This window comes from Pleurodeles waltl, chromosome 4_1 (assembly GCF_031143425.1).
Source record: "Pleurodeles waltl isolate 20211129_DDA chromosome 4_1, aPleWal1.hap1.20221129, whole genome shotgun sequence".
NCBI lineage: Eukaryota > Metazoa > Chordata > Amphibia > Caudata > Salamandridae > Pleurodeles > Pleurodeles waltl.
Window position 1 is genome coordinate 270,954,094 of NC_090442.1, and position 14,263 is coordinate 270,968,356.

General features: G+C 45.8%; 1 protein-coding gene across 3 annotated transcripts in view; it reads right to left on the reverse strand.

The window, feature by feature from the left end:
* LOC138287664 (patatin-like phospholipase domain-containing protein 2) overlaps positions 1–14,263 on the reverse strand; it is a 159,732-nt gene that overhangs the window by 90,661 nt on the left and 54,808 nt on the right. For all 3 annotated transcript variants that reach the window (XM_069228290.1, XM_069228291.1, XM_069228289.1), the window contains exons 2-3: positions 13,903–14,135; positions 9,999–10,064 (exon numbers count right to left, since the gene is read on the reverse strand). In XM_069228290.1, the coding sequence (XP_069084391.1) occupies positions 9,999–10,064; positions 13,903–14,135 (299 nt within the window). The remainder of the gene's footprint in view (positions 1–9,998; positions 10,065–13,902; positions 14,136–14,263) is intronic.

Sequence of the window (14,263 nt, forward strand, 5' to 3'; positions counted from 1 at the left end):
AGACTGTTTTTAAAACCAAATACCTCAAGGGGCAAGAATGCATAGGTTCAAAAGGGGACCCCATAAGGAAAGTCAGGACCAAGGACAAATCCCATTGCGGCATAACGAATGGCTTTGGAGGATATTGATTTAGAAGACCTTTCAAGAATCTGATAACAATAGGGGATTTAAATAAAGATGGTTGGTCTGGAAGACATATGAAGGCTGACAAGGCCGATAAATAACCCTTAATGGTAGCCACTGCACAACCTTTCTGCGCCAGAGATAGAGCAAAAGACAAAACGTCCGATAGATGAGCATGCAAAGGATCAATCTGCCTCTCTCCACACCACGCAACAAATTTAGACCACCTATTAGCGTAGATAGATTTAGTGGAGTGTCGCCTGGCCGCTAATATAACATCCACTACCTCAGGCGGGAGAGAGAAGGAACTCAGGTTGCCCCGTTCAATCTCCAGGCATGTAGGTGCAGACTCTGGAGGTTGGGGTGTAGAACCTGCCCCTGCGACTGCGAGAGGAGGTCTGCCCTGAAAGGGAGACGGAGCGGCGGGCACATTGAGAGTTGGAGAAGGTCGGAGTACCACACCCTCCTTGGCCAATCCGGAGCTATTAAGATTACTAGAGCCCGGTCTTGGCGAATCTTCCTCAATACTCGAGGAATCAAGGGTATGGGAGGAAACGCGTAAAGCAACTGGCCGCACCAGGTTATTTGAAACGCGTCCCCCAACGCTCCCTGCATCGGATACTGAAGGCTGCAGAACAACGGACAATGCGCGTTCTCTCGAGTGGCGAACAGATCTACCCGAGGAAACCCCCACCTCTGGAAGATTAAACGGACTTGATCTGGATGGAGACGCCACTCGTGGTCTGCCGAGAAGTGGCGACTGAGACTGTCCGCACGCACGCTCAAAACTCCGGCCAGATGGTTTGCTATCAAGCAAATCCGATGGTCTTTTGCCCAGGACCATAGTCGAAGAGCTTCTCTGCAGAGAAGGTACGACCCCACTCCTCCCTGCTTGTTTATGTACCACATCGTGGTAGTATTGTCCGTTAGGACCTGTACCGACTGACCACGAAGGGAAGGGAGGAAGGCCTTGAGAGCCAGACGTACAGCCCGTAACTCTAACAGATTGATGTGAAACATCTGTTCCTCTGGAGACCAAAGACCTTTGATCTCCAGATCCCCCAGATGAGCTCCCCACCCTAGAGTGGAAGCATCCGTTATGACTGTGGCCACTGGTGGCGACTGCTGGAACGGCTTTCCTTGTGAAAGATTGTTGCTTGCAATCCACCACTTCAGATCCACAGCAGCATCTCTGGAGATCTTGACAGTACCCTCTAGATCCCCTCTGTGTTGAGACCACTGCCTTCGGAGGCACCACTGAAGAGCCCTCATGTGCCAGCGAGCATGCGTGACCAACAGAATGCAGGAGGCAAAAAGACCGAGCAGACGAAGGACCTTGAGGACTGGAACTACCGCTCCATTTCGAAACATTGGAACCAAATCCTGAATATCTTGAATCCGCTGAGGCGGAGGAAAGGCCCGACCCAATGTTGTATCCAGTACTGCCCCTATGAACAGGAGGCGCTGAGAGGGCTCTATGTGAGATTTGGGCTCGTTCACCGAAAAACCCAGGTCGAACAACAACTGGGTTGTTGACTGCAGATGATGCGACACAAGCTCCGGGGACTTGGCTTTGATCAACCAGTCGTCCAAGTAAGGGAATACTGCTATCCCCTTCCTTCTGAGTTCTGCCGCAACCACCGACATCACCTTCGTGAAGACTCGAGGTGCTGAAGTAAGACCAAACGGAAGGACCGCAAACTGATAGTGTTGCGATCCCACCACAAACCGGAGATACTTCTTGTGTGACTTGAGTATCGGGATATGAAAGTAAGCATCCTGCAAGTCGACAGACACCATCCAGTCTTCCATGTTCAACGCCAAAAGCACCTGTGCTAGGGTCAGCATCTTGAACTTTTCCTGCTTGAGGAACCAATTCAAGATCCTCAGGTCCAGAATTGGTCTCAAACGACCATCCTTCTTGGGAATCAGGAAATACCTTGAGTAAACTCCTCGACCCCTTTCCTGCTCCGGGACCAACTCCACCGCGCCCTTTGAAAGGAGGACTTGCACCTCCTGTTCTAGCAACAGGAGGTGTTCTTCTGAACAATACGAAGGGCGGGCGGGATGAGGGGCGGGAACTCCCGAAAGGGAAGGGTGTAGCCTTTTCCCACAACACTGAGAACCCAAGTGTCCGATGTAACAGTCTTCCATTTGGTGAGAAAATGCTGTAATCTTCCCCCTACAGGAGAGGAGTGAGTGGGAAATGGTGGAAGCCTAAGGCTGCTTCCCCTGCTGCACCCCGCCAGAGGATGAGGAAGAGGCAGAGTGCTGCTGAGAGGCTCCTCTGGTGCGGACCCTACCTCTCCCCCTGAAAGATCTATAGGGATGGGAAGAAGCAGGTTGCTGATATCTCCCCCGAAAGGAAGAGGAGGAAGAGCCACGCCCAAATCCACGAAACCTCCTGAAGAATCTGGAAGAGGCCGTGGAAGAAGGAGCTTGGAGCCCTAACGACTTAGCCGTGGCCCTGCTTTCCTTAAAACGTTCCAAGGCCGAATCAGCCTTAGCTCCAAACAGTTTGTCCCCATCAAACGGGAGATCCAACAATGTGGACTGTACATCTGCCGAAAAGCCCGAGTTACGGAGCCAGGCCTGTCTCCTTGCCACCACAGTTGTGCCCATTGCCCTGGCTACCGAGTCGGTGGTATCCAGTCCCGTCTGGATAATTTGGGTCGCAGCAGCCTGGGCATTTGAGGCAAGATCCAAAAGACCCTGGGGAAGCTCTGTAAACGAAGAGGAAATGTCATCCATCAGAGCATGAATATACCTCCCCAGGATACAGGTTGCATTGGTGGCTTTTAACGCCAGACTGCAGGACGAAAAAATCTTCTTCGACTGCGCCTCTAGCTTCTTTGAATCTCTGTCCTCAGGCACCGTCGGAAAAGAACCAGGCGCTGACTTGGACGAACAGGAGGTCTGCACCACCAAGCTCTCCGGCGTAGGGTGCCTAGATAGGAAACCAGGGTCAGTTGGAGCCGTCCGATACCTCCTGGCCACGGCTCTGTGAACTGCTGGGGAAGATGCCGGCCTCTTCCACACCTCTAACACCGGATCCAGCAGAGTGTCATTAAATGGTAACAGAGGCTCCGCCGCGGCTGAGGCCGGATGTAACACCTCTGTCAAAAGGTTTTGTTTTGCCTCCACCACCGGCAAAGGCAGGTCCAAAAAACTAGCTGCCTTCCGTACCACTGCATGAAAGGAAGCAGCCTCCTCAGTATATTCCCCCGGGGACGAAAGGTCCCACTCAGGGGAAGTGTCCAGCCCACTGGCCGACTCCAGTCCACGCAGCCCATCACCGAGTCCTCTAGCTCTCCTTCCTCTAGGGCTCGTTGGTACTCCTGCTCTTCTAATACACGGAGAGCACGTCTCCTTGAATGAAGTCGTTGCTCAATACGCGGAGTCGACAATGCCTCCGCCGAAGTCGAAGATCGGCGCTGATCTTCAGAAGCCACCGACGCCGCATCCGGCGCCACAGGTAACTTCGGCGCCGACGGAAGAGCAGCTGAAGCAGATGGACCCACCGGAGTCACAGGCCGAAATCCCGACGTCGACGGGATGGAAATCCCCGGGGCCAATCCTTCTGAAGCCACCGGAGCGGCCACCGGCGCCGACAGTGGCGCCGAGCCCACGTTCCCAAACGGGAGAAAGGGCATAAAGGGTGCCGGCCGAAGAGGCGCAGGATCACCCAAAGAAAAGGCCAAAGGCCCAGCCGGAGCACCCCCTGGAGCCATCTGTTGGAAGATGGCATACATCGCATTCAAGAATGCGGAACTATCGGCTCCAGGGGTGGGAAAAGCCGGATACTGGGGTGCCTGTCTCGGAGGCGACCCCGACGCCGGCCTCGGCGTCTGCGCCGGAGAAAACACTTGAGGCTCCAATACCTCAATCACCGACGCCTGTCCAGGTGAAGTTGGAGACGCCGGAGAGGGCAACGGCGTCGAAGGATGCGGCGTAACCGTGGGACTGACCTCCCATGTCCTTCGGCGCCGATCCGGAGACCTGGAACGAGTCTCCTTTGAATGACGCCGAGATTCTCTACGGCGCCGGGAGTCTCGATGACGCCGATGTCTTGGGGAAGAAGACTTCTTGTGATGTTTCTCCTTTGACTTGGCCATAAACAGCTTCGCCTCACGTTCCTTGAGGGCCTTTGGATTCATGTGCTGACATGAATCACAAGTCGAGACGTCGTGGTCGGAGCTCAAACACCAAAGGCAATCGGAATGAGGATCCGTCACCGACATCTTGCCTCCACACTCACGACAAGGCTTAAATCCAGACTTCCTCTGCGACATTATTTCCACAGCGAAAGACTACGCAGCAAGATATACACTGTAACCGCAAGAGTAACAGTTGCTCCCTCGAAGATAACCGTTTCGAATGCACGGAAAAAAGGGAACTGACGTCCGCACGTCGTCGAGGACCTCTTATTGCCTGTATGACGTCAGACGGCGTCGCGTGGGCTAGAGTGACGTCCTCATCGACGTGCAGAGACTAGTAAGAAGATTTCCGTCGAATGCTGGCGCCATGGGAGTATTCATGAGGTGAGGAATCCACAGGTAGTTGTATCCATCAGAAATATGTGCGCTATGGGAATGGCAGGTATGTGAGTGTGTAATTACACTAATCATAACCACGTAAACAGCACAAAATACAAACTGCTTTGCTTATTGACAATAACTGATTGCTACCCAGAGGAACCCATTATATTAATCTTAAGGAAAAAATGAACTCAAACCTGCAAGGATTCAAACGTGTGCCTCGCAGGCTACTTGCAGCTGTTTGAAGCTGCTTTACCTCGACAAACAATCGAGCCATGGGTTGCACAGGACCTCTGCAACAAACTCTTTAACCCTTTTTGCGGTTACAAAGAAAGGAGATGTGGCCTACATGTCACACACATTCTGCAACAAGCACATTCACTTACTAAGCAATTCATGATGATTCAAAGTCTATGGCTAAAGATTTCTTACAGATCTATAGAGCAAGCGCAATAACCACAGGCGCCATCTTGCTAATAGCATACCCTGAAGCTTGCGGAATACACAGACATCTCTGTAGCATCTGCTGTACGTCCCTCTTCCATTTTAAAACAGCTAGCTCATCCTTACTAACTTTACTCCTGTAGTCAATTTTATTAGGATTCAGAGTTTGTAAAAAATAATACATAAGTAATGACAGACTTCCACTGACTGCCCTACTCATGACATCATCCGTCGTGCACAGGCCCCAATTACTCCACCTCTTTCCTGCTCCCATCAACTTTTATTTTGTTGGCTCCCAGTTTAAATATTTCCCATTCCCAGCACTGGCGGTCTTTGAAACAAAGATGTAAACAACGTTCTTGCTTTTAGCATGTTATCCTAACTGTGGCATTCAGTTAGTCTCTTCGTGGGTGACCTGAGCACTATGGAAGAATGAGTCTCTCCAAAGAGACTTTACTGCAGTGAATACCAACTTGAAACTGAAATGTGGACCTGATTCAAAAGACCATAGGAGAACGAATACAGGAGATGGCAGAGCTGCCTCCACATGTGGTATCTCTTTAGACAAGGTAGAAGAGTTTGCATCTCTCCTTTAGGGTTAGATTTCATTACAAATGGACGTTTAGGTTAAGTAGAGGCCGACGGGAGTGAATAGTGCTTATAACACAATCCCTAAAAAGGCAGGAAAAGCAACAGTTAGTAAATTAATCTTAACTTCCACACACCCATTTGTGCAGGGTGACAAGCATGCAGCAACAAGAGACTGGGTGAGTGTGGCACTTTCATTCAGTTAACTGCAAAGCTGGTAGTGATAATTTGTTACTGCGCGATTTTCTTCAGTGCATATTGCTATTCACCGAAAAAGCGACATACTGACAACAGGACGTGTAGATTGTACAGAGTACAATGGTGCATTATAGAGTACAGTGGCATAGAGTGGTGAAGAGTAGAGTGCAATGGTCTACAGTGCAGTAGCATAAAGTGGCGCAAAGTAGATCAGAGTGGCTTAGAGTGCAGTGGTGCAGAGTAGATTAGAGTGGCACAGAGTGCAGTGGGGCAGAGTAGACTTAAGTGGCTTAGAGTGGTGCATAGTGGACTGGCAGAGTGAAGTGGTGCACAGCAGAGTGGCACAGAGAAGAGTCATGCAGAGAGGTAGAGATTGGTGCAGAGAAGAACACAGTGGCATAGACTGCAGTGGTGTAGAGTAGTGCAGAGTGGCGTAGAGTGGCGTAGGGTAGAGTGATGCAGCAGTGCAGAGGGCGATCACATAGAGTATAACAGAGAAAGCAGAGTGGCATAGAGGGCAGTCGTGTAGAGTGGTGCAGAGTAGATTGCAGTGGTGTGCAGTGCAGCAGCATAGAGTGCAGTGGCGTAGAGTGGTGAAAAGCAGAGTGGCTTAGACTGCAGTGGCGTAGAGTGGTGCAGAGCAGAGTGCAGTGGAGCCGGGAGCAGAGGGATAGAGTGCAGTGGCGTAGAATGGTGCAGAGTAGAGTACAGTGGTGTGTAGTGCAGTGGTATAGAGCGAAATTGTGTGGAATGGTACAGAAAAGAGCAGAGTGGCATAGAATGCAGTGGCATACAGTGGTGCAGAATAGTCTAGTGGCGTATTGAGCAGTGGCATAAAGTGGTGCAGAGTGCTTTCACCTAGAATAGAGTGTAGTGGCAGAGTATGGAGGCCTAGAGGAGAGTGCAGTGGCATAGAGTGATGCACAGTAGAGTGCAGTGTCTTAGAAGCTTTTTATGGAAAAAAGCTACATGGACTGGGATATGGGGGATGGACTGCAAGCACAAGAACTCTCATGAAGTGCTTGAACACAAAGAAAAAAGTAGCTCAAAAAAGAGGTGCAGTGGATGGATACAAGTACTTGGTCCTTGCTCCGGGAGAGAGACAAACAAGAAGACAGACGCTTGAATGCCCTGACAAAAAGGGACAAAGGAAATGAGAGTGCCATTGAAGCTGACAAACGGTAAGTTATGGGTGCCTCTAAGTCCACTGTCTGTAAACATGTCTCAGAAGCAGCGCAAGCACCGTCTAGGCGAAACCTATATAGCGAACTATTTAACTGTCAAAAGCTGACTGATGAGTGACTGACTCGAACTAGTCAGCTCAAGAGGATTGAAGCCATTGCATGATTTGTAACAGCAAACTTTGCAGCCATTAACCTATTCCTGTGACAGTGATTCAGAAACTTCCTGATCACCCTAGTGTAGACTAACAAACAGGTCACCCACACTGGCTACAACCCCTACAACTTCCCTACTCCAGATACACCCTCCTTCCCAGTTCCAACCATCTCTCAAGAAAGCACTCCTTCCCAGTTCGAACCATCTCTCAAGGAAGTGCAAGAATGCAGCAGAAGAGTGATGCAAATCGCACTGGAAGCATAGGAGGTTTCTGTATATTTCTGTGAACTATGGGAAAATTAGTCACTGCGGTTTGTACAAGACCTAAGTTCAGAGAAATATTAGTATCCATTGTTAACATGGGAGTGCTAACAGAACAAAATGTGATCTTCTCTGATGATTACAGCTGCCAGTATGTGAATACTGCGATGAGAAGACTAAGTCAGCTACATTAACTGTTAGTGGTTAGCTGTACCCTATATTCACTATCCAGCAGAAGCAATCTGCCAGAGTCGTCATAGAGCTTCAGCTGTGAGGACACTACATTTAAACTGGTTTTATGGATGATCACTTGCCCAAACTGCATAATGGACATTCCAGCAGCTACAGCTGTGCAGATACAGCATATTCAACAGACTTTCTTCACAAAAGAACAGTAGCAGTACACAGCGGCATCTCCTCCGCTATGGCAGAGGAGCACCCTTGCCAGCAGCTGCAAAACTTTAAAAATAAAACGATAAACAGTTTATTATAATCGTTTTATTTTTAAAGGGTGGGGCAATGGTGATGACGAGCACAGAGGGGGAGTGCACAGCACTCCCCTCGGTGTGCATGTGTGTTTGGCTGGCTGTCTCGGGCCTCCAAACACACATGCACACTGTGTTCTCTCCAAACCGACACTGTGTTGCCGGGTTGGAGAGCAGGCAGAGGCGCCCAGTCTGACTGGGAGCGCCGAGCCAGGGCGGTCCTGCCAATCCTAACACTGCTCTGATGCTGCTAGCCGCATGAGAGCAGCGTTTGGATAGGTGGCAGGGAAGGCTGGGAGCCTGCAGTGGAGCCAGACCAGCGGTGCGGCGGGGAGCCTGGTAAGTTTTTTTTATTTTATTTTTTTATTAAAGTTTTTGTTTGTCATCGCCCCTCCCGCCACGAGCCACCCCTTTCGCACCGAGCTGCGACTGGCAGCACATAACCTAATAACTAAGCTGGATTAATAAAAACAGGTTGAGTAAAAAGTAAAAGTTAATGACACCACGTTGATAGCAGAAACAGCACATACAGCGTATATATAGATACACAATTACGGCTAAGAGACAAATAATGACAAGAATTTTATATAAACACACACACATTTGACTATTTGTTTCCAGGCATATAAGGCAGCAATCACTCTTTGCCTTCTAAAGTCAGGAAAGCAAAGTTGGCCCGTAATTAGACAGGAGGAGAGCTGTAGCAGCAAACACCCCGACCTGCACTGAAGCATCGCTGGAAACTGTTACACAGTCACAACTTAAGGGGAATTTCATCTACCTCTACAAGCCTGTAAAATGTTCCATTTTTGCAGTCGGTTTTTGACCAAACCGAGAAAACCTCTCTCCTTCAGAAGGGACTAATGGGTACATCACCCAACGAATCTGCAGAAGTGCTAACAAGCTAGTTAAGGTGCCATCAGTCCTAGCTTAAATGTGCAGCAATTTTATCCGTTTTTTTAAGCCGCACTATTTAGATCAAATTCTACTTCGGTTTACAGCTCCCCACTTTCTTTACTCTTGTGCTCCCAAGTTCCCTAATGTGAATATCTGACTGGTACCTCTGCCGGTTTAGGGAATGCAGCAGTCCTAACTTTCTATGTGGCCTATAAGGATTGTAGGTCTTAGAAAGCTTACCAAAACTACTGAAGAAATTATCCAAATACCGTCCATATGGTGAAGCCAAAAGTTTCACATGACCAGTTTTTGCTTGCTGTGAAGAGTAACTCACTAGCAGGAATTCACTGAGTAGAACATCTGGGTGCCAGTTAAGCAGAGTCCAAAGCCAGTTCTGCTTGCTAGATTTGTTGGACATGCAGAGAATTCCTGCAGCTTTAGACGTCAGGCGTGGGTTAGCCCAATAATTTTACAAGAGGATCCAGGCTGGTTGAAAAGACCAACCAGCCTGGATCCCCCGAGCAATAGACAGGTGTGTAGACCTCCGAATGGCAATCCTGATCTGGTAGGAACTGCACCAGAGAATGTGCATCAAATATTCAAAGCGCTATGGTACACATCTGATAAGGGTAGTGTCTGAGCAGGGATTTTGCTAGGCCAATATTTTATATATGGAAAAACTGGTACCTCAACCTCTATTTTTCAAAGTATTTACATTCATTCTTGTTTCATTTCTTTAAATAAAATCCTTTATTTCAAAATTATTTGTTTAATACAACCTGGAATAATTAGATGTGCTTAATTTTTATGTTATTTATCTAAACCCGTTTTACTGATTTACTATAGGATTAGTATGCATTTTAGTAAACTAACCTCAATCGGGTCTAAAGAAAAGACTTGAACTCTCCACGCTACCAACCATTTAATCATTAGTTACTAAGCTGTTCTCAGTGTTATTCAAGTCTGCTTTGGGCAAGATAACTGGTTTACAAAAGCCTCTCCTAGTACGGGTTACAAATGTACAAAGTAACATGCTGATGGATTGCCATATCTTATTTTTCAAAAGTAATCTACAGGCACGGTATTGACTGATACAAATACAGAATATTATCAAAGCAATACTTACCACGCCCCTAAAGGAAGGGGGAATTAGCCCACAGTATATAGGGACGAATGAGCTACAAACTAAGGCCTGTGGAGAAACAAAATCATAAGAAAATGTGAGTCTGACATGGCTAATTGTGCAAATAACATTAAGTCAACAGAACAATATATCATACCCCCAAAATCAAAACTTAACTTGACTCAGTTCTTCTCTTAAAATGAAAAATTATTCTGTAGCATACATAAAACGGCTTCGAAGTCCTGCTTGGTTCACTTCCAATGGGTTAACAATTTGATGTTTATCACCGACACTTACATAACCTCTAGAATCAACAACTTTTTCAGACCCAATCTCTGACTGATGCAAGTATCAAGGACAAGCAAGAGAAAATAATAAAACCTGGTTGAGTTGGATTGCCTACCCTGGTCGTAAAGACATCTTATTTCTGTATTTGACTATTGTGCCATGACAAATAATTCGGTTCAGCTATTTACTTTGGAATTTAGTCTGTCCAGTGAGGCAATGTAATTTTCAAAATGCATAAGGTGAACACTCTTGCTAACCTTTACCTACACAATCGTGCTGAAAGATACACTTATGGGTGGGTGACCACCTAACAGGATGCGACAGCAGATTATGAGCATCAAAGTGTTCTCTACTAGTTTATGGCCGAACACACACACGCGACCTTGTTATCATCCTATTTATATACACAGGGATACTAGACTCTTTGCTCTAGACAGGCTTGTTTGGTCAAATAGCTGAACCATCCCACGCCCTTTTAACAATGCAGTGGGTCTGAGACTAAGTGATCCAAACTAAGAGGCTGATTACACCACTGGCTTTGATTCAGTCATGATGTCCATATGTCTATAATATCAAGCAACATGATCAACAATTGTGTGCTATAGTATTATTTGAACAGCCTAGTGGCCATCGAGTACGTTACTTCACGCAGAAGGATCTCACCAGGAAGACAAAGACTGGACTATATGTTCAAATGGATGTCTTACCTTAAATGTCTTGTAGTTCAGGAAATTGAAGGGATGAGGAGTGGAGGCACATTCTATAGTAACTTTGAGAGCCACATCAATGTAAAATCTGATCAGTGACAGGGCGAGAAGACTATTTCATGACAAAGGATAGATAATTCACATTTCCCAGTTGGCAGAGATACCCTGACTCAAGAGCTGTGTTTACTGTTATCAAGACAAGGACATGACCTTGCTTCTTACAGGGCTGAAATGTGAAAAGAAGATTACATGACTATGAAGACTGTTTTGGTATACCTTAGTAAACAGACCTCAAAAATGCATTTTCATGTGATAAGGAAGAGGGGAGTTTATGAGCACAGCTCCAATGGAAAAATGACGAGTACAGCTTCGAACTTAAGTGACGAAAGGGTAGTCTAGGGAGCCTGGTATACTATGGCTCTCAGGGTTTGAGGAGCTGATGCTGAATGAATGGTGAAAAGAAAGTGAGGAATGATATACACATGATACTCATGGGTAGGATCACCAAAGCACCAAGGAGGAGACTCTTAAAAGAAGGATTCTAGAAGAAAAGAAAAAAAAATACTTGCTAGACTCCCATACTTTACATCCAGAACTAAACAGACTGGGGGTTCTACTGAGTTTGACTCCTGATCATGTGGAAGGCTCATCTGTGTGAAAAGGGAGCATGCAAGATGATAGATCAGGTGTTCTCTCAATGTTGGATCTTTTCTTTTTGCAAGAACCAGAGATCTTTTTAAGACTGGTTTCTTCTTGAATATGTGCCAGAACATTTTACATTACATTTTTTTTTTTTTAAGATGCTAGCTTTTGGAGGCTTCAGTAACAAAGCAGTACTAAAACTGAGTAGGAGCCAGACTCCTCCTTCAGAGGCAGGGTTAGAGATGGCATCCTGTTTAAACAAAAGCCAGATCGACCAAATGGCAGTTCTATATAGAAGGCCTAGCTGGTATTGTAACAACTTTGTCACCCTGGTGGAAGAGAACACCAGGTGAATGTGAGAAACACTGAATTTGATACTAAGACACCACTTTCTCAATAATCAGAAAAATAAACTAAACATTTAAAATTCCTGCATGGAGCAGAAACCTCGAGCTAGAAGGTAAATACTACAAAGGGTGACTTAACATATCTTTAAGACGGTATTAACCAAGGTTAACTTTACAACCTCCAGGTAAAAGGAAACTAGTGCATAAATGTTATCACTGGATCTCTGTAGCATAGATGTAACACAATGGATCCCTTTTAAAATGTAAAGCTACAGTAACTATCATAATAAAAAGGCACTTTCCTGCCCAGTCTGCTACTGATCTACATGCGAGAATAAGATATAAAATGTTCTACTCTAACAAATAAAGGAATGGTTGTTTCTAGATGATATTTCTGGGCTGGCCAGGTAGGAGAAAGCACACACAAAACATGAGCATATTATAAAGAACTGCTCAAGTGAAAACTGCTCTTAAGGAAAGATTCAACATTTTGAGATACCCTACATAGGGACATTAAAGGAATACTTTCTCTGCTTACCAAAGTAGCTCTCAGAGTCGAGTCTACAATTATAGAGCTTTCAAACAAGACGTTTGAGGAGAAATGGTCTCTAAACAAGTGAACTGGAGATACAGCAAATGCCATAGAGTAGAATCAAGGTAATAAATAACTTGTACCCATTTTCCCTTTAACGATCAACTTTATGCGATAGAAGTATAAACATCGATTCACCCCTCCCCAATATCCTCAGAGATAAATAAGTCTAAAAGGCTTTAAAGAGTGTGCAAATCCATTTTTCTTCTCGATGTTCAATGGAGAACGCCTCCATTTCGGAAAGGAACGTGAAAATCTAAAAAACGAATGCATCATGTGGTGAAGCAAGTGCGTAGATAAAGCTTTACTCTTGGCCACCACTGTGTTATGACGTATGCATGCACGTGTGATGACCCATGCAATTCATTTTTTTCCCAATGATCAGCATGATCACTATAAGTTAACAAGCGAGACCAGTTTGCTTTGCCAATGCTTGCTGTAATCAGTCAGTGCATCACATTCCTTATTTAATGATAATGAGGCTTTCCTTACAGCTAGTAAACTACTTGTGATGCCAGATCTCCAAGGCCAGATTTTCAAAGTGTGTCTACGAGCCACGGTTAGTTTGCTATGGTTTGTAGCAAAATAAACTAACAGCATTTACACCTGATTGAGCATTAAGTTATCCCTGTATTTCTGTGCAATAACATACAATCATGTTCCAAACCATTGCCTTTTGCTGGACGGCCCTGGGCCGATGTAGTGTACATCCGGCAGCATTCTGGGCTTAAATATAAACAGAGTAGACCAGGCAAGTCTCCGAGAAGTGTTCTTGGTGCCATATAAGAACTTGAATCATACTGCCCTGGTAAACGGTTTAGAGTAAACTGTCCAGTGGTATCATGGAAAAAGCAGATTAAAAACCAAGACCTAAAATACAAGAAATCAGACACTACAGACACTGGAACGATTTGGTAAAATTGCACATGAAAAACAGAAAATAGTAATCTGCGTAATATTTAAAATGAACATCTATTAAAAATGGCCGAGCTGCACTAGTGCCAATAGGGAGACAAGGGGCAGAGGCAGTTCATGAAACTGGGCAGGTTATTTGATCTCTGTGGTTCTAAAAGTTGGGAACTCAGTTAAGAAACTATGTTATAAACAGCACAGTGGAATAACTGCTGCCTCCATTTCATACTCTGGTTAGATGACATATGTTGGAAGTAACCTAAGAATTGAATTACAAATTCTAACTTCAGCTAGGATGACCCGCTAGTAATGCAATTTAACATGATGCCCAACTTCAACCACTGATCCACATAATGCCTCTTTTATTGTAGCGCTGTGCATCTTCTAAGCGCTGCAGTTGCCTGGACTGTGAAACTCGCCTGAATGAGTTCTTCTTTGGAGTCGAATTCTGATACTAACACGTTTTCCCCGTCGGAGACACGAGTTAGGGAGATGCACAGCTTGCCCGATACCCTCAGATGTGCATCTTCTGGAAAATTTCTATTAAGTCCATTCTTGAGAACCTTCACCAAGTTGAAACTGGGGTGAAGTGGGCCTAGATTTCGTTTTCTTGCTTCCTTGGCGACCTCCAGAGCATCTGCACAGCACTGAGCTGAAAAGAGCAGACAGTTATTTGTTTTCATAGTATTACTGTTTATAATATTCAAGCACTAGGCATCAAACAATGTATAATACAGAACATTAGGACATTATAAAACACAATGTGATATTACAGGAATT